At 53.9% G+C, this 23,913-nt stretch overlaps 1 protein-coding gene across 1 annotated transcript in view; it reads left to right on the top strand.

Annotated features, from left to right (window-relative positions):
• Positions 1-23,913, top strand: part of RIMBP2 (RIMS binding protein 2) — a 221,928-nt gene that overhangs the window by 164,913 nt on the left and 33,102 nt on the right. The window contains exons 11-17 of the mRNA XM_060120952.1: positions 1,433-1,584; positions 2,529-2,987; positions 4,865-5,008; positions 7,584-7,742; positions 12,644-12,761; positions 18,327-18,511; positions 19,201-19,369. Coding sequence (XP_059976935.1) covers positions 1,433-1,584; positions 2,529-2,987; positions 4,865-5,008; positions 7,584-7,742; positions 12,644-12,761; positions 18,327-18,511; positions 19,201-19,369 — 1,386 coding nt within the window. The remainder of the gene's footprint in view (positions 1-1,432; positions 1,585-2,528; positions 2,988-4,864; positions 5,009-7,583; positions 7,743-12,643; positions 12,762-18,326; positions 18,512-19,200; positions 19,370-23,913) is intronic.

The raw sequence follows: 23,913 nt of genomic DNA, 5'->3' as shown, positions 1-23,913 counted from the left end.
AGGAGGATTTGGACTGTGGAAATGTCACAAGTGAGAGGCGTGGGGAGGGCAGCCCCTGAACCTCGTTCAGCGTGAGCGCGTCATCGGGCACGTGGCTGGACCAGGTGTCCCCACGTGATGGACGTCAGTGCGACCCCCTCACCTCTCAGCCACTGGAGGGATGGGCTGGAGCTGGCAGGTCACAGCTACACAAGTCTTCCCCACCCACAAAACCCCGGCCCTCCGCTGTCATTGGTCTTGTGGTAGAAGTGGGCACCCAGCAAACTCCCAAGCCAGTTTCAGTTCTTGACCTTCGCCCTTAAGAAGAATAACCCATCTGTCATGTTTGAATGGACCGTCCCGGTAGAATTTAACTTCTGAAGCCGGTTGTAGGGAAGTTCAGAAGCCCCATATTGCAGTGTGTTGAGGGTGGCTTGCATCAGCCCTTCTCATGAGCTGCACTGAGCTGCACGCCGCCGGCGCTTCCAACACACAATAGCCCAGCAGCTTCCCTCGAACCTTACCTTCCTCATTTGCAAAACAAGGATGCGCTGAATTCACAGGACTGTTGTGCGGATCAAGTGATGTAAAGAGTCCAAAGTGAGTAGCAGAAGGAGCTGCACAGAGAAAATCCTCAGCAAACAGCCACTGCCCCCCCCCCCAGAAATCCACGGGCCGGAGCCGCGTCTTGGAGGATGAAGCTCATACCTTCCTCCGGAAAGCTACACGTTCCTTTCCAAATAGAACGCTAGTTATGGGGGTTTTGCACCAGACAGACCCGGCGGGAAAGGAGCTGCCTGTGGGTTACAGGGCAGACAGGTGGTCCTGCTGTCCCCAAGGGCCACCTGGAAGGACCAGCGACATGACCCTGGCCTCCTTGTTGGTTGAAGTAGCTACTCAAGACTTCCATGGTGAGCGCGATTCAAACGGTTCGGGGGCAAAGGAAGCGGCCCAGCTGGTCAGCCGGGCAGAGTGTGTGCAGAGCCGGTGTCCAGGGCCGGGTGGCTTCATCAGAACCGTCTCTCTCTCCAGCTTCCGGTTCTGTCCTGTCCCGCAAGGCGGTGAGATGGGGGATGTGCGGTCCAGCTCACTGCCCCCAAGTCTGATGAAGAGAGAGACGGAGGGACAGAGGGAAGGCGGAGGGAGGAGGGGCGCGGAAGAGGATGGAGAGGCGGCAGGGATTTCTTTCCTCTGCCAAACGCTGGGTCCTCGTGGCCGGCTGGACCTCCCCTGGGGACGGGGCACCCGTGAGCGGGGTTCCAGGAGGGCACCGCGCGTGTCCGGTAGCTGCCACCTCCTCACCCTCCTGCCCTGCTTTCACGCTTCATGCTCTGCCCGCGACCCCTGGAGGCTTTGACAGAAGATCTCGTTTCCGGGCGCCCCCAGCCGGGCGTAGTAGCAGCTCTTCTGCCAGAGGGCCGCGTCCTGAGAGCCCCTCTGCTCTGTCCCCCAGGCCCTCCCGCCCCTCCCCAGGACATTGCCGTCCAGGCCGCAGCCACCCCAGCCACTGTCCAGGTCTCCTGGAAGCCGCCCGCGCTGACGGCCACGGGGCTGTCCAATGGAGCCAACGTCACCGGCTACGGCGTGTATGCCAAAGGACAGAGGGTGAGTCCTTGCGGGGGCAGTGCTCGCCCCAGAGACCCCAGCACTCTCCGCTCAGTGACGCGCGACTCTCCCTCTCTCCTCAGCCCCCAAGACCCACCAGCAGCTACTTAAGCACCCCCTGCGCCGCCATCCCGGGCTCGGCTGCAGGACACGGAGAATTCCATCCTTTTTGCGCCTCTCCTCCCGCAGTGACTACCTGTCCTGCCCCGGACCTTTCTTGTTCTCCCCTGGGTACCAAAAATTCACATCTTTCGAGCCCCACGATATCAGGGCCCACTCAGTAGATTCCACCAAAACGATTCTTGGCGAGACGGTAGTCCAAATGCCCCGGAAACGCTGCAGGGAAGTGTTAATGCCCGCTGTAGGGGAGCCCGCAATCTCAAGCCCCAGCCGGTCCGGGCACAGGAGACAGACACGGCTGCCCTTGGGAGGCGGGGCTGGAGCAAGCTTCTGCCTGCTCCCCACTCCCCACCGTGTTCCCCGCAGCCCCAGGGCCAGGGCTGCTGCATCAGACGCGGGGCGGTGTCCCAGCTCGCCCCGTGAGAGCGGCCGCTGCACGGCCCTCTCTCCTCCCAGCTCCCCGCAGACGCCCCGCAGGCAGGGCCCGGAGGGGCCGCAGTCACGTGTCCCCCACGGCCGGAAGCCCGTTTTGGCCTCTGCCGGCACTTCCCCGGGGCCACGCTTTGGCAGTAACACGCCCGGCATTCGGATTGCTCTACGGCCCCGCGTCTGCTCCCGGATTGGCTGTGGACGCGGAAGAAGAGGGTGTGCTCAGCGGCGCCCGCAGGCCTCCAGCGGCGGGCGGGAGGCGGGGCTGCCGCCTAGCGAGGTTTCCGGGCCGGGGGGTGTGGTTTGAGGGGGATGTAGGCGGGGCCCAGGGCCCTGGCTGCTGGAGAGGCGCCCGGGCGACCCCTGACCCCTGACCCCGCTCTCTCTGCGCGCAGGTGGCTGAGATCATCTCTCCCACGGCGGACAGCACGGCCGTGGAGCTGGTGCGGCTGCGGAGCCTCGAAGCCAAGGGTGTGACCGTGCGGACCCTCTCCGCCCAGGGCGAGTCCGTAGACTCTGCCACCGCTGCCATCCCCCCCGACCTCCTGGTGCCTCCTGCCCCCCACCTGAGAACTCCCACACCGAAGCCATTAGCAAATGCTGGAGCCCCCGATACCAAAGATGAACACCTGGGTCCGCACGCCGCGGCGCAGGAGGCCTGGGAGCTCGGCCGGGCGCCTGCTCCGGCCCACGGGCACCTGCTGGAGCCGCCCGGCCTGCAGGGCTCGGGCCCGGGGCGGCGGTCGCCCTCGCCCAGCCGCATCCTTCCGCAGCCGCAGGGCGCCCCGGTCTCCACCTCCGTCGCCAAGGCCATGGCCCGGGAAGCCGCGCAGAGGGTGGCCGAGAGCAGCAGGGTAAGGCTGGGCGTTTCCTCGCCGGTACCGCTGCCCGTGCCGTGCGGTCCGTCCCTGCAGCCCAGCGGGGATGGGACCTTCCACGGCACCCCGAGTCGGCGGGGAGACGCGCCCCGAACTCCCAGCACCCAGAGTGGCGGCCTTGACGTGGGGAGAAGGATGCCGTGTTCATCCGCCAGTTTTCCCCTAGGGCTGCATTCCAGGGCATTCCAGGCCTGAGCCTGTCGGAATCAACGTGTGTTTCCATTGCGTAGATACAGACCCAGATAACCAGCGGAAAGGGTTATCCAGCAGCCCGGCTTAGCAGACGAGCTAGCAGCCCGCTAACCAGGCTCTGGCCTGTGTCCGGGGATCCGAGAGGTGCCGCCTGGGAGTGGGCTTGGGCACATCTTCCTAAACGAGGGTCACCTCCTGGCTGGCCCACTTCAGACTTCTAGCTGTGTGCGCGCGCATGTGGCTATGTGCCTGCGTGTGTGTACACATGGATAGACATGTACGTACGTGTGTGTACATACATGCACGCACACATTTATATACACGTATGTATGCATAGATACCTACACGTAGAAATGCATGCACATAAGTATATTTGCATGCCTATTGCTAGAAATCGCCTGGACCGTGGGGATGAGCACTCGCATGACCGTGTGGCCACTGCCCAGAGGAAATGTGCAATGAGCCGAGACATTGTAAGAAGCAGCCGTGAAGTGATGCCGGAGAGGAGGCTGTGGACCTGGGCTAGGCCGCGGGCCCCTCCCTGCCTGGGCCAAACCCCCATCTTTCTCCCTTGGGTGCGCTTGTCTACCAGGGCGCCCAGCTTGTCTGCTGCAAGCCCGAGGTCAGGGCCCTGGCAGAGGGGACAGTGGTGGTCAGTGGTCTTCTCAGCTCTGCCCAGCCAGCCCATGGGCGTCTCTCCTGGACGGCAGCCCCTGGCAGTGCCTTCTCTGAGATGCAGGTGGAGACATCCATGTCGGTGCCGGGAGACCCTCACCTCCTGGGCATCCCCGGGCCCGGGCCAGGCCCCCTCCGGGCTGGAGGCCGGGTCAGGAACTTGAGGAGAGGCCAGACCCCTAGAGGTCAGAGCTGAGGTGGGCGGGCCACGGCCAGGCAACCGGGAGGGGTGAGAGGTACCGTGACAGCACTTCAGTGCCTGTTGAGAAACTGGAAATCCAGGCTTTCTGTGGAGTCTCCCGATTTGTTGATAGGTACACAGCAGTTTGTGCCCTTGACTAAAGGAAATGCCTCAGAATGTGCACCTTTATTGCGGGCACCCCGGCACTCCGCCCTGATTTCCCACAAAGCAGAAGCCCAGGTGCTTTGGTGTAGGAAGGGGCTGGGGGGGAGCTCTGCACACCGCCCCCCCCCGCCCTCTCAGGTAGCAGCCACGCATCCCACCACCCTGAGCTCCCAGACAGGACCCCCGAGAGCAGGCTGGAGCCAGAGGCTGGGCCCAGGAATGCCTGGGACAGCCGCCACCTCCCCACCTCCCCCCGGCCTGCCTTCCCCTTTTAGAAGGTGTGGAGAGAAAGCAAACCTCTGAGCTTCCATATTCAAGAAAAGGTTAACTGGTCACGTTAACAGCCGGGCCAGGGTGGCAAACAGAGGGAGAGGAGCCTTTCCTCAGCACCCACGCGTTACCTCCTGCAAAGGCAGGAGCTAGTTCTGGTGGGCATGGGAGGGGCGGCGGGCACCCAGGGCAGCATCAGAAAACGCCCGCCAGCCTGTGCGGGTCACTCACCCCAAGTCCCTTCACACAGTGGCTCCGAGGAGGCAGAGGAAAGGATGGAGCCCTGTCGGGCCTGGAAGCCGCCTGCCCCTGTGCCCATCCCCAGGGCCAGGCGGCCTCTGCCCTGACACCTCCCCTCTTCTCTTCCAAGCTAGAGAAAAGGAGCGTCTTCCTGGACAGGAGCAGTGGGCAGTACGCAAACTCGGACGAGGAAGACAGCTACGAGTCCCCCGACGCCAAGAGGAGGGGCGCGTCGGTGGACGAGTTTCTGAAAGGCTCGGAGCTAGGCAAGCCGGTGAGTGCAGCTCCTGGGTGCATGGCCCCAAGGCCCGGGTGACAACAGTCACGGTCCATTGGAAAGTTTAGATTGCACAGTGCCTGCGCATTTGTGACCTCACTGGGGGACAGTTTCAAAAGTCAGAATGTGAGGTTTTTGCCCTCCCTGACTGCCCTGTATGAGTATCCGTTCATGGGCTGATTTTGTGTTTCAGGTGAGTCTCCAGGTAACCGCCTGGTCTCAGTTTAGGCAAAACCTACCGTTCGTTTCTTTACTTTCGTTCATCAGGCAGATGTGTGATGAGTGTCTGCTAAGTGCTAAGCATCATGGGAGATTCAGAAATTAAACGGTCAGCATCCCACCCTTGGAGGGACAAAAATGTCAGGGCTTCTTGTCCCAGACCGGGCTCACAAGTGACAAATCCATCCAATGTGGGTTTGGTCTCCAATTTCTGATTATGCATATTCTAATGGGAATGTTCTTTAATGGTGTCAAGACCTAAGTCTGGGCAACAGGAAGAGTGGGGCCTGGAGAGTCCTGAGATCTTGAGATGTCAGAGCTTGAAGACCCCTCAGATGTCAGATCCTCCAGCCCCCTCAACACACAGCTCTGCAGCAAGGCAGTGTCACAACCTAGCCAGGAAGAGGCCTTGGAATCTCACAGACTTGGACTCATTTCCTGGCTCTGTCACTGCTAGTAGGAGGCAAGTGACTCAGCTTCTCCAACCATCAGGTTCTTTATCTAAAAGATTAAAGTAATTCTATCTGCATTCATTTAAACACAAGAAATAGAATGCCCAACTAATAATGACTAAGATAACAAAGACATTTCATTCTCCCACATCGCAGGAAGTCTCAGGTAGGAGGCTGCAAGGTTGATTCAGCTGCTCAGTGGTGTCCTGGCTCTAGGTTCTGAATCTTCCATTCTTTTAGCCTTTCTCTCATGGTTACAAAGTGGCTGCCATTGCTCCAGTCGTCACACTTTCATATGACAGCACCCCAAGAAGGAAGGAAGGGAGGAAGGGAGGGAGGGAGGGAGGAAGGGAAAAAGGAGGGGGGCTTTCTTCTCAGGCACATCTCTTTTAACTGGTAGAAAAATCTTTTCCAGAAGCTCCATCAAGACTCCCCGTGACATCTCACTGGGCAGAAGAGAGGAATAGGAGTCCTATGAATGGCTTATCCATGATGTATTTGGCAAACAGCAGACACCTCCTTCCATCCCACGGGTTTATTACTAACTCATCATTGGGTTTGAATCCAGTGAGATTGTGTTCTCGAGGAGAGTTCCTTCCCATTTGCCTTGGGGAGACCTCTTTCAAACCAACCTGGTCTTTGTTTATTCATTTAAAATCAGTTCACCTTTACGTCTTCTCTGCAGTGCCTGATAGAAAGAATTAGGGCTGGAGCAGCTCAAATGCTGACACACAGACTTCTCAGGCTGAGAGCATCTGGGCCACTTCTCTGAGGGCTCGGCTGGGTCGGGACCCCCAGCCTGGGCACTCACGCTGCCTTCCCATCAGCGGGCCAGGAACTTAGTGCCACTCAGGTGCTGACATGTCTTTATCTAGAGGAGTGATTGAAACTGGGGTATTTTTAAGAAGCATGTCTCGAGATGCTATTAAAGGCACTCGTCTGGTCGCCCACCAGGAGAATAAAGAAATTGCTCCTAATGGACACCATCCAGCAGAAACAAAACAGCTTTATGCGTGTTTGGGGCTCATAAGTCTGAGCTCGTAGGGTGTGCAGTTTGAGTTGCTGCAAATACTCGAGACGCTGAATAATGGGCGCTTGCTTTGAGGGTGGGGACGGGACCGCTGAATTGGACCAGCCCCCAAATCCCCAGACCCCATCAGGGCTGCTGGTGGTTCAGTTTACATGTTAGCAAGCTACTTTTCCTTGCTTTTCTGTTGACCCTTTTCCGCCGTCCCCAGACTCCTCCCCAAGCACCCCCAGCAGCGGGCCTTCTCTGGTGTCAGTGACCAAACTGGGCACAGAGTGGGCACACCACACAGTGGGGGGTCCCACCCCGCCCGGACCGGGCTGTTCTTTGACAACCCAGTGTGTGCACGTGTGTGAATTTCAGACTGCATGGTTTTCTTAAAACTCTTAGGCGCCCTTAATGGTGCATTTGCACCCCTGCCACCCAGCACTCTCTGCTCCCTGCCCCTAGATGCAACCTACACGCTCACGGGGGGCCTCGAGTCATGCTGCCACCTGAGTTTACGACCTGTCGCTTGAGCCTTTGTCCAGCCACTAAGTTGGAGAGGCTGACGGTACCCAGAAAAGCGATGTTTTCCTGTGTGTCTTGTGAGCCCCCTGGCATTCTGTCCTGCCAAGAGCCCAAGGGGTCTCTGCCTGGGCCTGTCTGGATTTAGAGTTGGGAGGCCTGGGCTGGTCCTCTGTCTGCCATCCCAGCTTGCCGCAGGCTTGGGGACTGTGTTTCCCTCACCTCTGGGGTGAGCACCTCACCCAGACACCCAGACACGACTCTGAGCTCAGAAGTGGGCAGAGCAGGGGAGGCCAGCCAGGAGGGGCCCCGGGTACTCCCGCGTGCTGGAGCTGCCCCTCCATCTGCATCCCCTTCTCCTGCCCAGCCACACTGTTGCCATGGAGACGAGTACCACACGGAGAGCAGCCGGGGGTCCGACCTCTCGGACATCATGGAGGAAGACGAGGAAGAACTGTGCTCGGAGATGCAGCTGGAGGACGCGGCCCGGAGGCGGCCCGGCGGCGCGGCCCGCAGTGCCCTCAAGGTCAGTGCCGGGGCGCCAGGCCCCTCCCCGCCGTCCCCACAGCCGCCCCATCCCTGTCCCTTTGCCAGGCCACGAGGCCGGCTCCAGAGGCAGCACCTGGTCCTGCAAGCAGAGTCCACAGGTTCGCACGGGCTTCGCTCACTGTTGAGTCTGCGCTCGGGGTCTCCTGTCCCTCCTCTTTCCCCAAATTCTGGGTGAAGGAGTCTGGGAGAATCCACTGGGCACCCCCAGGGGCACCCACCTCTGCATCAAGAACTGAATCGGAAAGAATAGAACAAAGAAGATTCCCACCCTGCCAACGCCCTGGCTTCCGTGGCCATCCGCAGACGGGCAGGGCCTGGGAGGGCGCGAGTCCGCCTCCGAGGCAGACTGGAGACTGGGAGCGAGTCACGCAAAGATTCTCAACCGCGGTGGACGCTGCTGGACCGCAGGAGGGCCAGGGAGAGGGGCTGTCAGAGGAGGGTCCTCCCTCCTGGAGGACAGCGGGGTCCACACACCAGCCCCTTCTCAGACACCTCCCACCAGGGGCCCCGGCATCCTCTGCTTCTGCCTCTGGCGTAGCCGTCAGCCAAGGGTTTGACGCGGGGTCACCTTGACCAAGATCGCGCTCCAGGCCCCAGGACGCACCAGGAGCCGTCCTGCTGCTGCCGCTGCCCGTTCCAGCCGAGCATCTGTTCACTCGGCACGAGTTGGTCGCCCCTGTGCGCCAGGCCCTCCGCCAGGCTGGGGTATGAGGATGGACATGACCTCCAACCTCCAGCTGCTCCCAGCCCAGCGCGGGAGACACACAAAGGGCTGGAGAGCTGGTCGGGCCGCTGTGGGGTTTTCACGTGAAAAAGGCCTCGGAGAGAAAAACCCCGCCCGACCCCGGCCTTCCTCTGGGAACACAGCCACGCATTCTGAATGGTGGAGGGAAGGCAACACCCAGATCTGACTGCCCGCTCAGTGCCCGCTTGCATAGACCAGGCTGCCTGACGAGCTCCCCGCAGAGGCCCCCCGCAGGGCCCCGGAGACGCTGTCGCTGGAGAACCTGCAGATGCCTGTGCAAACCCCGCACGGCTGCAGCTCCTACTCCCCCCACCGGCCCCCCTCCTCCCCGCCCTGGGCCGCCGTCCAGCAGGATTCACCGTGACCTTTCTTGTTGGAGGAAGGTCCCAAGCTGCCCGCGGTCCAGCCTGACCCGCTCCCCATGCTTCCCCACGAGCTGGGCCGGCGAAGCGCATCTGCTTCCCCTCCCCTCCCCTCCCCCATGACGCTTCTGGGATGGTACTTCCTGCGCCGCGTTAGCAGAGAAACCAAAGGTCACCATGGCTCCCGGGGAGAAGGCCTAGAGGGCAAGTTCAGCGATCTGGACTCCTAGTTTCTTTTCAGAAATTCCAAGACTTAGCTTGGGGATCCGGCCCGCGGGCTCACCTTCCCACGTGGCAGCCCTGTTGGCTCACGTGCGCCCTGCTTGGCGCCCGGGGCTGGGTCGCTGCTTCCTCGCTCTCCCTCTCCACCTCCGTGTTCCCCGGAATAGACGGCCTCCGTGGGGCGCTTGTGAGCAAATGAGCGAAGCGTGTGCCACGCCCTCCTCGCCTGGCCCTCGTGGGCTCCAGACCTGCGGCAGACGCGGCCCTGAGTCGACCCCGCTAGGTCCCCGTGCGCGAGGGGCGCACAGGCCGGTGGGCCGGGGACAGGGAAGCAAATCCGGTGCTCCCCAGCGGAGGCGTCTTTAACGTGCACCCCTGGAGGCCCGTGGCAGGGCAGAGGGTGGGCTTACGGCTTCGTGGAGTCGCTGGAGTGTCTCGGGAGGGGCGCCCAGCGGGCCGGTTCAGCGGGACCAGAGGAGGGGGCTGAGGGCAAATCCGGAGAGACACCGACATCCGGGACGGTGGCCGTGGGGTGTCCGCCCCTCGATGTCCATTAGGCCCCTCTGAGTGGGCCAGCCACCATACTGGCGGGGACGCGGCTCCTCGCTGGGGGCCTCGAGGTCCGGGGTCTGGCGGAGAGACAGGCAGCCTTTGCAGATACGGACAGAGCAAGACCGTCCCCAGAGCCGTGACTTTGGGGCGCCCGGTTCCAAGGTCCCCGCGTTCACAGCCTGAGATCTGAGCCAGGGAGAGAGGCCATAGGTTACTGCGCATGAGGATGGATTTCAGAGGGTGCTGAGAGCTTAGAGGCACGTGCGGAGTCCAGTGGCGTGGCCGGGTTGGGGTCCCCGTCTTGTGAATCATCTCCAGTTGCCGGCGGCCCACGGCAGCTGCCTTCCGAGTTTCTGAAGGTGCAGCCAGCGGACTCAGACGTCCCTGCCTCTGGGTGTAGCCGTGTCACAGATCCTAGCGCCTCGGTCAGCGTGAGGCCTCCTGCCACCATCCTCCCTGCACCCGCGGCCCAGCTGCCACTCGTCCCTTGTTGGGGCTGCATGGCTGGTCCTGAGGGTGTCAGGCCGCTCTGCGTGTGCTCTGCCCACCCCACCCTGCTCCGGCCCCATCCGTCTAACCCATTCTGTTCTCATTCCAGAGCCCCGGCCAGAGCATGCCATCCGCCCTCCCCTCCGCTCCCCTCCCGCCACGACTACAAGCATGCTTTCTGTCCCTCATGGCCTCGGAGACTAATTCTGTCTGTATTTTCTTTCCTTCCCTCTGCCCCACTTCATATCTGATCACACACTGACTCCCGGCACCTGTTCTAACACACCACCCCCTTAAGGAGTGCTCTAAGAATAGGACCACTGAACGTGCTTTCTTGGAGCTGCCCGAGAATCCCCAGCAGACCCAGCACAGTAAGAAGCTTTTCAGTATCCCTGAAGTAGCCGAGGAGGATGGAGAGCCCTGTGAGCTCTTGTACAAGCAGGGCTTCAGGGCCCGGACCCGGCTGGCCAGAGAGCCCAAGCCCGCCAGGCCCTGCAAGGGGCACGAGGCCCCGCTTGGCTCCCGGGTCCCTGCCAGACCCAGGGGCCCCCAGGCCGAGGACCTCGTGTTCGAAGACAGAGGCTGTCGGTTCAGCCGCTCGGCCACCAGGAGCCCGGACAGCGGCCTGGACTGTGGGAGCGAAGAGGAGGAGATACGGTTTGGTTTCAGAAGCCCCGCTGCCCAGTGCAGCCCCGGCCCCGGGCACTGTCCCTGTAGGAGGAGCCTGAGGCCCCTGCTGGCCCGGCGCCGGACGCTGACCCGGCAGAGCAGCGTCGAAGAAGATGTCGGGGAGCCAGCGGAGCCCGGCCATGTCGTCAGCAGCAGTGAGGCCCGCCCGAGCCCGGAGCGGTCCACCCCCAGCAAGTGCAGCTGGGGCGAGCCCGCGGGCCAGGAGGACTTCCGGGATGTCTGGAAGAAAAGCATAAAAATGTCCGACAGTAGGGCCAGTGCCCGACACGCCCAGCCTCCTCCCCGGGTTGCAGACGGTCCTTTGGTGTGTGAAGTAAACCTCCCGCTCACATCCGCTTGCCAAACCAATCCGTTTTCATTTTTCACCTTCTTTTATTTTGGTGTCCGTCCCGGGCGCGCTCTCTGCGGCTCTCTTGCATTTTCCCTGCATCTTTGATCTATGCGGCTTCCCAGTCTGGAGCACGCTGAGGATTTCTTTACTTTGCTTTAGAATGATGGCCGCCTCCCCCCAAATCAGTGACGAGTGTGGCTGCTTTCATTAAAGGACAACTGAATCTAAATTTTAATTAAGGGTTAGCTGAACTACGATTCTCCAAAAGTTTGGCAACACATACTTTGCAAAGCGAACCGTGGGGACTTACTTATGACTTACTGGTATTACTGAAAGTTTTTCTCTCGTTGTGGTTTTGGTTTTTGGTTGTGGTTGGTTTTGGCCTTCACCTATAACTGAAAAAAAATAGGGAACAATGATTGAAGAGATCCGTTTTTGCATCTGTTTCCAAAGGTTTTCTTTTCCTTTTTTTCCCCCGGTTTCTTTCCTGCAACCAGTTTTCAGAATGACTTTTCCATCATCAGCTCTAGACCCATCCCCCTGCCTTGTCTTCCAGGCTTGTGAGTGGTTTTCAAGAGTAGGGATTCCTTCAAGGCTTCATTCATCTCTATATTGTGTCCTCTTTTCAGAACACTTGCTCCTGTCATGCTGAACTTTTCCATGAAAACACAGGTGAGACATCCCGGGGCTCCAGGCCCTGGGTCTGAGCCGGTGCAGTTTGTGATATGTCCACTAGAGGGCGCCGATCCACAGCCCACTGACACCAGCAAACTGCAGCTCGCTCCCTGTTCCCCGCCTGTAACAGACTAATTTCCGTCACTCCCAACCCCGGTTCCTTCCCTGTGTCCCTGAAAACTTCCTGACTCAAATTACCAGTGAGCTGGAGGCTTTGCTTTGATTCTCATACATGATGCGATGCAAACCTGTAGTGTGAATCAGAGGCCGACTTACCCGTAAAGGAGGGCCGTTCAGGTTAGCCCTGGAATGGGATTGGTGTCTTTGCATTAGGGCCAAGACGTTGCCATGAGCTTCCAAGCTGATTACACACAGAAACTTCTGTCTTTGAGTTTTCGGTAACCTCACATGCAACTTTGCCCAGGCGGGACATCTGGAAACGCAGTGTTTCCCCCGCTTTTGTGGTCTCTGGAGGGGCTGTGCTGAGACTAGGAAAGAGGGGCTGAAGGTGTGACGAGTCGTCTGTGAGCCACTCTCACTGTGGTTCAAAAGATTTGGCGTCAGCGGCAGTAGCAGCAACAGAAAGGTGCCTCCCGAGGGACGCTCTCTCGCCCCTACCCGTGTGCTGTAGAAGACGGGGTGCCTGGGGTGAGCCCTTTTTCCTCTTCCAGGTTATTCAGCTAACCTTTCAGTTAAAAGCTAAGTTTAGTTGCCTTTAGAGCTTCTGCTTCTAAGTTGAACTGATTTGGCTGACAATTCTTTCCTTCCCGCGGCTGGCAAGCCTCATGACCGTGTTGTTGTTTTGTCTTTAGATTTTAGGAAACCCGGTGACTGCTGGACGGGCTGATCGGGTGGATCACGTGGGCCGGAGGTTTCCCCACGGCAGTGCCGGCCGCCACAGGTCCCGGCCAATGATGGTCCCGTCTGCCGGTTAGTGGGCCTGATGGAGGCCTCCCTCTTTCTTCTAAGCACAGAGCACGTGGCTGCTTGGTCCTCCATATAAATAGTTTTAAAAAGTCATTAGTGGCGCAATGGTTGAGAGTCCGCCTGCCGATGCAGGGGACGCGGGTTCGTGCCCCGGGCCGGGAAGATCCCACGTGCCGCGGAGCGGCTGGGCCCGTGGGCCGTGGCCGCTGAGCCTGCGCGTCTGGAGCCCGTGCTCCGCGACGGGGGAGGCCGCAGCGGTGAGAGGCCCGCGTACTGCCAAAAAAAAAAAGTCATTAGGAAGAGCATTTTCAACTAAATACAGAACACCCTCAGTTATTTATGGCAGAAGAAGGCAGAAACAGCACAAGATAAATATAACCGAAATTCAAGTATTCTCAAAATATATTGACTTTTGACAGCAATCTTCTCCCTACCAGTTTTTCTTTTTTCACTGCAGAGGCTGCCATGGTAGGCACTGAAGAGATGGTGACGGGCCACCTCCCCACCTCCTAGGTCATGCTCTCGTGAGTTGCTCATGGTCAAAGCAGCAGAGGCGGGGATGGTGGCCGAACTCCAGATATCTAAACAAGCCCTGAGTCAAAGGAGGGTTATCTGTATGCGTGAAACCCTTGGACAACTGGGGTTGAAAGTTATGAAAAACTCCAGGAGGCCTGAATGTGTGCCCTGACCTGTGTGTTGACCCCGTCCATCTGGTCACCTCCTTGTGCATGAGTCATCCTCTGGCATCCAATTCCATTCTCTTAATTACTTTTTGGAATTCAGCCAGCCGTGCTGAAAGCTGTCATTGTAGTCATTCTGATCAGTCCGCTAAGAGGGGAACGTGGCTGAAGGTCAGATGGGAATCTTTCTACTACTGGAATGAACCCCGGCAAAACAATTCCAAAAAGTATTATGCACAAGCTAATGGAATCTGGTAATCAGCACAAATAAACTAGCTTTGTGTGAAAACACACACACACACACACACACACACACACACACACACACACACACACACACACACACACACACACGAAACAAAGCAAGAGACCCACTCATGGAACAGAAGTAGATGAGAGCAAAACATCTTGATCTGGCGAGACAAGGCTCAAGGAAAGCCACCCATGGAGGTCCAGACACCTGAAAACACAGCCCCAATCACATTTAAATAGCTAAGGTTTAAAAGACCATCGTTCACATCAGCCAAAAATAATTAAAGACTTTATACAGCAATACAGATCCCCTGAAGTTTCGTCCTTCTTTCAGGCGTTTCTTCCTCATGGAGTCCAAACAATAGGGAAACAAAAGTTTCCTTTTCCATCTTTACAGTTTTTAGAATGTTTTTCTTTTTGTTTTTTTTTTCTTTTTTTTTTTTTGCGGTACGCGGCCCTCTCACTGTTGTGGCCTCTCCCGCTGCGGAGCACAGGCTCCGGACGCGCAGGCTCAGCGGCCATGGCTCACGGGCCCAGCCGCTCCGCGGCATGTGGGATCTTCCCGGACCGGGGCACGAACCCGCGTCCCCTGCATCGGCAGGTGGACTCTCAACCACTGCGCCACCAGGGAAGCCCTAGAATGTTTTTATTTTTATCAGTAAAAAATTTCAGACTGTTAACCGACCTTTGAAAACACGGAGCGTATTCATTTAGCTGAAAAATAGCAAAATAAGCCGAAATATAAACAAAATCAGCTGGAAAACGCCGGTTTCACTTACTGCAGACGCACTAGCAGCGTCCTGTGTGTGCTGAGCTCACTCTGGTTTCGAGTGTTGTAAGCTGCGGCCACGTCGCTCAGAGCTTCATCTGGTGTGTGTATAACTCCCCCGTAGCAATTACGGAGGTCAGGTAGGTGCTCCTGGCTTGCAAGGTAAATGACTTGTCCAGACTGACTGTCCTGAGGAGCGAGGTGGGGACCAGTTCAAGACTGTTCTTCCTGTTGAGCTTGGTTCCTGAGTCCTCGTTCGACTGTGACTGTAACGAGTGAATGCTCATCACGTGAGCTGCCACCCTTCCCGTGGCTGCAGGTCAGTGCCGCGGCACCAGGCAGGGGTGTGCTCTGCAGGACGTCCCGTGGGTCTCCTGCTCCGGTCTCCTAGGATGGAGAAGGAGAGTCTACAGGACTGAACATAGCGGCGCTGCAAATTCCCAGCTGGGCAGGGGCGTCAAGGAAAACCTCGGCGGACCCACCGCCTCCCCATCGGAGTCTCTAACACTCACTCAGTCAGTGTTGTCTTAAGGTAGAGAATGCAGAAGGCTGCACACGTGTCTTAATTTCGGTAACACGCTAGCTCCGTTGGCAAAAACAGAGTAGTGCTGTGGTAACAGCTTAACCAAAAGGTCTGTTAATAATAGAATTCAAAACATGTTAAATAAATCCGTGATACAGTTGCTTTCATTGTACCTGTTTTCTCATCATGGAGAAATGCAAGAAATCATGTAAAAGGCGTAATTAATATCAAATACTTTATATATTCATACACATATATACATACACAGACTGAAGAACCTATTATAATTTCAGAAGACAAAAGTGAATCGTGGGACTTCCCTGGTGGTGCAGTGGTTAGGAATCTGCCTGCCAGTGCAGGGGACACGGGTTCGAGCCCTGGTCCGGGAAGATCCCACATGCCGCGGAGCAACTAAGCCCGTGCGCCACAACTACTGAGCCTGCGCTCTAGAGCCCGCGAGCCACAACTACTGAGCCCGCGAGCCACAGCTACTGAAGCCTGCACGCCTAGAGCCCGTGCTCCACAACAAGGGAAGCCACCGCAATGAGAAGCCTGCGCTCCGCAACGAAGAGTAGCCCCCTGCTCGCCGCAACTAGGGAAAGCCCGCGCCCAGCAATGAAGACCTAACGCAGCCAAAAATAAATTAATTTATTTATTTAAAAAAAAGAAAAGTGAATCGTGTTCAGCAGCTACCAGAAAAGAAGAGAATCATGCCCCAAACCCTAGGAAGTGAACAGTCAGTGACGTGTGAACAGACTATTTTCCTAGATCTAGTCCCTGTGTAACCGGCAGTGGGGTCCAGCCGCTCGCTGCTCAAAAGCCAATAAAGAGGCCAGGTTGGTGGAAAGGAAAGTTTGCTTTATTTTGGAAGCTGGCAACCAGGTGGTGGCGGGGGACACCTGTCCAAAGGCTGACTCCCCCCTCCCCCGACAGTTGGGGGCAAGTGCTTTTATAGACGGAGGGAGGGGGCTCCGTGCAGAACCAGCACAGGCAGCCCCGACAGGCATCTTGAACTTGGTCATCGGTCGTCTGACCAGCGTCATCTTGATGGTTTTAGGTACAGTGAGTCTTCAGTTCCAGGGTCGGTTTGTTCCCATTTCCTTGAGGCCAGTTCTCGGAATGGTGGCAGCTCATGTCATGGCTACAGCCTGCTCATCGTGTAGTTCACTTCTCCACCTGGTGTGGGTTTCCGTGTCTACAAGACGGCTCCCAGGACACGGCTCAGGATATGATCTATAGCCCTTGAGGAGGAACTGAAGGTCCCTGATGATGCTTAATGACTGAACTATTATTATTTGGTCTCCTTTGTTTTCCCTTGCTTCCGCATTTTCTCACTTCTCTGATTAAACTTCTTCTTCGCTAAAGCTTTTCCGCAGACAGAAGGCAGGTGGAGGACATGGCGGGGCGGGCAAGGACCATAGGGCCCTGCTCTGTTTCACCTGTTCAGTTATATTTTTCTTGTGCAAATGTCAGCGATTAATACTTTAGAAACCTGCCGTACTCCAAGAGCATCCGTTTTCTTTTTCAGAGGAACTGACGTCTATAGACCATATGCTTCCTAAGTATATTTTTAATAAGCAGTGCAGTCACAGTTAAAATATACCATACTTTTAACAGACCCCGGGTTTCCTAAATTAAGAAAACAATGCCCCTTCTGATTTAAAAAGATAAAAATTACATAGCTCCACATCTAATAACTTCTAAATCATGTAATTAGCATAAGGAAGGCCTCATAACCTTGATCAATGACCCCAAAGGAGGATTTCACTGGGTTTGGTTTCTTCCTCTATAATGTTTCGTCTTTGCATTTATCTAGTTATTTACCTGTCAGGTGAAAAGGCCCGAGGGTATAAACAGGAGGACTCTGTTCTTGCTGACCGACTGTGCAGGTCTCCACCCCCCCCGCCCCATTTTCCCCAGTTATTTTGGCTACTGACCTTGTAGAGCAAAAGGAAATGGAACGCATTTTCTCTGTGTCCAGATGAGAAAAATGAATAACTAAAGAAACAAAACTTGGCCCTCTAGAAAGGAGACTCTTCTCCCTGGTTTCCCTGCAAGGAGAAGATGAACAGCTGTAAAGTATGTTCCATAGGTGACCCCCTTTCCCTCCGTAGAAGTGACAGTGGAAGCAGTGCCCTTGGTCAGGTAGTGAGGGAAGCAGTTCACCTGTAAAGGACGATGTTTATTCGCAGCACAGGTGGCCTCGGGAGCCGACAGGGGCCAGTCGTGAGCCCCGGCTTTGCACGTGGCGTGCGGACCCTTCTTCCTTCCTGACAAAGACCCCCTCCCACCCCGGGCCAGGACATTCCACATCGGGGCAGAGGGAGGAGCGCCCACTCCCAGGTCAGACCAGCAGCTGGAGATAAGTCCTTCCTTGAGTCTAGCCTGCCACCAAGAAAGAGAAGGACCTCTCGGTCGCCCACTTTGGTCCCTGAGAAGACAGGTTTCCATGGACACATTCCACGGAGGCCACTGTTCTCTCCCCATGAGGTCTGATTCTCGTACAGCCTCTAGTATACGTTCTCTGGAGGAAACAGTGCAGTGACATCACAGCCACTCATGGAGAGACGCTGGTGTTCTGAGCCCTTGTTGTGTGGTCAGAACAGTATAATTTACTAGCAGATGTTCATTCTCTCTCTATATATATTTAAATGTATGCATATGTAGTGAGATATATGCATATGTGTGATGATATCTAATAATACATGTGCATATAAGGATTTCAAAAAGAATTCTCTTTAGAAGCTCAGTGGTAGGTAGACTTGAAACTCAGTCCCGCTAGGAAGTCATTAATTTGCTGTAATGCATTTGTTGCCAGTTAGCTATTTGGGGCTAAGTGAGCAGCTTGGTCACCTATATCAAACTTGGACTAATACACAGATGCCTTTCAGCGTCCAGGTACTCTGGCTCGGCTGTTACGGAAACACACAGAGGGACTCCGGGTCTCTGGCCCCTGAACAGGCCTGTGCGGCCGCGTCCTAATCCCAAGGGCTCGCCCACCTGCCGCCCCTGGCGCTCAGGCCTGCCCTGCAGGGAGGTCTTTGACACAAAGTCCTTTATCTCTCTCCCCGTCTTCACACGCAGCACACCTAGGGTCATGCTGGTGCCTGTGTTGTGTGCTAGTTATTTGCTTGTCAAACCCATCTCTGTTGAGATGATCCACTTCTGCCTGCATACCAAGCTACCCATGTTTTTAAAAAGACAAAAGTTAAGGTGCCACAGCCTCCCAAAGTGTGGGCGTTTCTAAAACCACACTTCCTGTAACAGCTCATGTTTCTGGGTAAAGCTGGGGGGTGGCCGCGGGAATTACTTAGCACCCTGTCCTTTATCCCACACGCTCCCAGATGAGTACGGTGGGCGGAACCGGCTTTCTCCAGACTTCTACGAAGAGTCGGAGACGGACCCTGGGGCGGAGGAGCTCCCACCTCGGATCTTCGTGGCTCTTTTCGACTACGATCCCCTCACCATGTCCCCGAACCCAGATGCTGCGGAAGAGGAGCTTCCCTTTAAAGAAGGGCAGATCATCAAGGTGGGGGCATGGCTGGGGGTGATGGGGAGGGCACGGTGGGGGGGGGTAAGGGGGAAGGATGGGGAGGGGCTCTCGCCAGACCCAAGTTCCTTCACACATCACACGACAAGCTGCTTTCTTTCGCATTCGACGTTCAGCCTTCCTCTCAGCAGAGGAGGGGGGCCTGAGTCTGCAGTCGGAACGAAGAAGCAGGATGCTCCCCAGGAGAGGGGAAAGAGCCTTGAGTCCTAAGTTTGCAAATTTCCAAAAGGGCACTGACAACTCGCCTTTGAAAATGGTCCTAATGTTTGTCTGATAAAACGGGGCCTTTAAAGGATGGTGATGCTTACCCCGCAGAATGGTACCCGCAGAATCTCTGTTGAGATTTTTTTCACTTCTAGAATATCCGACAGAGGCACTGTCTTCTTATGGAAGAACCATTTGCACTTCTAAGTGGGGTGGGGTCTCATCACCTGGCCTCAGCTAGCAGCCCCCCTCCTTGATGGGAGGCCCAGGGGCTGTCCACACCCTGGAGGAGAAACAGGTTCTTGAGGTAGAGATGTGTAGGGCGAGCGCTACGTGTACACATTTACACCCGCGTGCCGTGTCCTTCAAGTCTGGTTCTGACAGGTGTGACTCTACCGTGAGTAGAGCTGATGTATTTCTGAACCAGCCCATCCCAATGCCTTAACTTCTTCCCATGGCTCCAGGTCTACGGCGATAAAGACGCTGATGGATTCTACCGCGGGGAAACCTGCGCCCGGCTTGGCCTTATTCCTTGTAACATGGTCTCTGAAATCCAGGCAGACGATGAAGAGGTGATGGAGCAGCTCCTCAGACAAGGCTTCCTCCCCCTGAACACACCTGTGGAGAAAATAGGTAAGAGGCAACCCCTGGCTCACCCATGAACCTGTAGGCTGCGAGGCTCTTGCCCTCCTGAGGGTTTCATAGCAAAAACACCAGCTCAGAGCAGGAGACAGCGCTGCGCAGGATCCCACCTGCACCGTCTGAATGTGTCAAGGGAAATCCGAGTGTTAACCATTGGCTTTTCTTGGGCAAAACCCACTCGGTAAACCAGGCTTGTAATAGTCTTGCTGCGATATGGACGTATAGGCATCTAAGTATTTATGAAACCACAGATGGTCTTCTCAGGGAAGATGAAGTACAGCCTTGCTTACTAAAGGTCTATCACATCTAGAAAATGAACAACTGCTTTTGGGTTGTTTTGGACTGACTGTGTCCCCCCAAAATTCATTCATTGAAATCCTGACCCCCAGTGTGATTAGGAGGTGCGGCCTTTGGGAGTGATGAGGTCATGAGGGTGGAGCCCCCCGGATGGGATTAGTGCCCTTATAGAAGAGACCGCAGAGAGGCCCCTCACCCCTTCCCTCATGTGGGGACACTGTGAGAAGTAAGCCGTCTGTATGCCAGGAAGGCGGGAAGAAGGTCCTCACCAGACACCAAGTCAGCCAGCACCTTGGTCTTGGACCCCCAGCCTCCAGGACTGTGAGAAATAGATATTTGTTGTCTAAGCCACCCAGTCTGTGGCACTTTGTTATATCAGCCTGAATGGACTAAGACACTGGTAATATACTTTGAACATTGCGTATCTATGATAAATTTCAAAGGATGATGGGGTAGTGTTATGCCTTCCATTCTTCAGGTGAATTTTGCTTATCCAAAAGGCATAAAAGATTTTTACCCTTTAATTTGGATATTAAATGCCTTCGTTTATCTTGAACCACTCTGCAGCACCAGTGAGCCAACCAAGAGCAAAACTGTTTTCAGCAACATTACACTTACGATCTTTAAATTTTCCCCTGTGCAAGGAAAATCTCCTCATTCAAAAGGCCTCTACTTTTTCTAAATAGCTGTAGACAGATACACCTGTTTTGTGTCATTCATATTTAAAGTTTTAATACTTCAAAACGTTAGATTCACTTCTAAATGACACTCCAAAGACAAAATTCAGTGGTTAAAGAATATGCATGGTTTTAAGGATAAACACAAAATCAAATAAAACGCCTCAGACTTTTTGGTATTAATGAGCTCATGGTCTCAAGTTACGATCCATGTCGAATAGTCGAGGTTTCATATGATTAAATTGCCCAGATTAAATCCACGAGACTGCAGCTCTCTGAGCCCCTCACACCATCCACTCCCTTGCACTGCTGTCTTCTTTCCTCAAGTGGACAGTGAGTGTTCATAGAGGGAGCGGGCTCTGTGCACCACAGACCCAGGGAGCCTAGGAGTGATCTGCTAAAAAACAGAAACTTGATTTACGTGATCAGTTAGATTAAATGTCTTTTTATTCCATTCTAGTTTTCTAAATATGACTAGTTGAGGGAACCACGCTGAGATATCTGCTTGCCCCTCTATTATTAGGAAATAGCCTTCTTCATGGTGAAAGACCGAGCGCTTTCCTCCCAAGACTGGGAGTAAGGCTGCGATGTCTGCCCTCACCTCTTCCTTCCAGCATCACGCAGAGCGTGCAGTACGGGGAGAGCCAGGAAGCAGCGGTACACAGAAGGAAAAGGTGACATGAAACTTTACTTTAAAAATCTCACATATCTATAAATAAAGCTCCTAGAACTCACAAGTGAGATTAGCAAGGCCAATGGATACAAAAGCAATGGTATTTCCATAGGTTAGCAATGAAAAATTAGAGATTTAAATTTAAAAAGTAATACCACTTAACAATAACACAATGCAGATGTGAAATACTTACGGTTAAATCTAACAAAATACGTGCAGGATCTGTATGCTGAAAACTATAAAACACTGATGAAAGAAATCAAAGAGTCCCTGAGTGAATAGAGACAGAATGCTCATAGACTTAATACTGCTAAGATATTAAGATGTCAGATATCCCCAAACTGACCTATAGATTTCATCGCAACTGCAATGAAGGTCTGCGCAAAGGTTTATGTAGAATCCATAAGCTAAATCTTTCATGCATATGAAAAGTCAAAGGAACTAAAATCGCTAAAACAGTTTTTTAGAAGAACAGAAGTGGAAGACTCAACGTAACTTGACTTTAAGACTCACTATAAAGGCAAACTGATCAAGACCATGTGGTATTGGAGAACGGCAGACACACAGATCAACAGAACAGAATGGAGCCCAGAAACAGATCAACACATACACGGTCAGTTGATTTTCAACAAAGGTAAAAATGCAGTTCAGTGGAGAAAGGAGAGTCTATTCAATAATAGGTGCTGGAATTATTGGACATCCACAGGCCAAAAATCAATCTCAAGCCATAGTCTCACCATATTAAAAAACTTAAGATGGAACACTGTCTTAAATATAAAAACAAAGACTATAAAACTTCTAGAAGAAAACATAGAAAAACTGTGATGATAGGGCAACAATTTCTTTGATATGATATATTTTTAAAATTGTGTTAGACGTCATCAAAATCAAATACTTCTCAGCTTAGAAAGACACCGTTAAGAGGATGAAAAGAGAAGCCACAAGCTGGCAGAAAATATTTGCGAGTAACTCGGCAGAAAGGGATTTATATTTAGAATACAGAGAAAACTTTCAAAACTTGACAATAAAAAAAAAACCCAATACACAGAAGTCGAGTCACGGATGTAGAAAACAAACTTATGGTCACCAGGGGATGGGGAGAGAGGGATAAATCGGGAGATTGGGATTGACATATACACACTACTATATACAAAACAGATAACTAATAAGAACCTGCCGTATAGCACAGGGAACTCTACTCAATACTCTGTAATGGCCTACATGGGAAAAGAATCTAAAAAAAAAAAAAAAGGGTGGATATATGTATATGTCTAACTGATTCACTTTGCTGTACACATGAAAATAATGCAACGTTGTAAATCAACTAATACCCCAATAAAAATTTTTAAAAAATTTTATCATAAAAAATAAATAAAACCATCAATTAACAAATAAAAAAACAGCCCAGTAAAAATGTTGACAAAAGATCTGAAGAGATCCCTTACCAAAGAAGATATTTGGATGGTACATAAACATATGGAAAAATGCTTAACATCATTAGTGAATAAAGCCATGATGAGAAACCAACACACCCACTAGAATGGCTAAAATGAAAAAGACTGCTCATACCAAGTGTTGGCAAGCGTGGAGCAACTGGAACTCTCGTTTGCTTGCGGTGTTACTGAACCAGACTTGGGTCCACTCACCTGATGTGCAGCAAAGACAATTTATTGACATCAGGTTGTGGTGAAGGAAAGTATAGCATTTATTGCAGGTGCCAAGCGAGGGGAACAGGCAACTCATGCTCAAATGAACCAAACTCCCAGTGGCTTTCAGGGAAGGGTCTCTGAAGCAAGGTGAGGGAGGGGGCTTCAGGGTGCCTGGTCAGCTTGTGGACCGTCTTCTGATGGGTTGGTGGTGAGGTAATTGGGAATCAACATCATCAATCTTCTGGTTCCAACCAGTCTGGGGTCCGTGCTGGTGGTCGGCAGTTAACTACTTCCACCTGGTGGAGGTTTTAGTATCTGTAAAACAGCTCTCAGAGTAGTACCTATAACCTTGAGGAGGAACTAAGGATCCTTGACATCGTTTTCTGGCTAAACTATTGTTATTTTGTGTTGCTTGACCGTTTTCCCTTGTTTCCACATTTTCTCGCATTTCTGATTACATTTGCTCTTTGGAACTTGGGGAAGGCCTAGGAGGCTACAGCTTTTCTACAAACAAGAGGCAGGGGACACCGTGTGGCAGGGGGTGGGGTCTGTCCCCAGGAAGGCCCTGTAGGGTTCTGCTCGGTTTCCCTGGAGTGTAAGATGCTACAACCACTTTGCAAAACAGGTATGGGTTCCTCTAAAGTTAAACCTACACTTACAATCCAATCCTATCCACTCCTGTATACTTACCCAAGAGGCATGAAAACACGTTCACACAAAAGGCTGTACGTGAGTATTTATGGTGGTTTGACTAATAATCACTGATAAGGGGAAACAACTCAAATGTCTTCCAGCTGGTAAATGGATAAAATAACTATGGTGCCTCCGTACAACGGGATACTACTCACCGCTAAAAGTAGAACAAACTATTGATCCGTGCAGTAACACGAATGGATCTCAGATGCATTGTCCAAAGGAGAGAAGCCAGTCTCCAAAAGCTACATCTGTGTGATGACATTTAAACGATATTCTGAAAAAGGCAAAACTGTTGGGACAGAAAACAGGCCAGTGGTTACCCAGGCTGGAGGTGACAACAAGGGGGCATAAAGGAATTTTGGGGGGTGACGGAGCTTCAATATCTTGACGGCTGTGGTGGTTATAAGACCGCGTGAGCTTATCAAAACTTGCTGAAGTGGGCACTAGAAAGAGTGAATCGTATTGTATGTAAACTACGCCTCAGTACAGAACATGCATATTGTTATTGCCCCCTTCAGAAATTCATCCCTGCAGAAAACATCC

The sequence above is a fragment of the Lagenorhynchus albirostris genome, chromosome 14 (genome assembly GCF_949774975.1).
Source record: "Lagenorhynchus albirostris chromosome 14, mLagAlb1.1, whole genome shotgun sequence".
In the NCBI taxonomy this organism is placed as follows: Eukaryota; Metazoa; Chordata; class Mammalia; order Artiodactyla; family Delphinidae; genus Lagenorhynchus; species Lagenorhynchus albirostris.
Note: the sequence above shows the minus strand (reverse complement) of the source record. Positions and strands in the feature narration are given on the sequence as shown.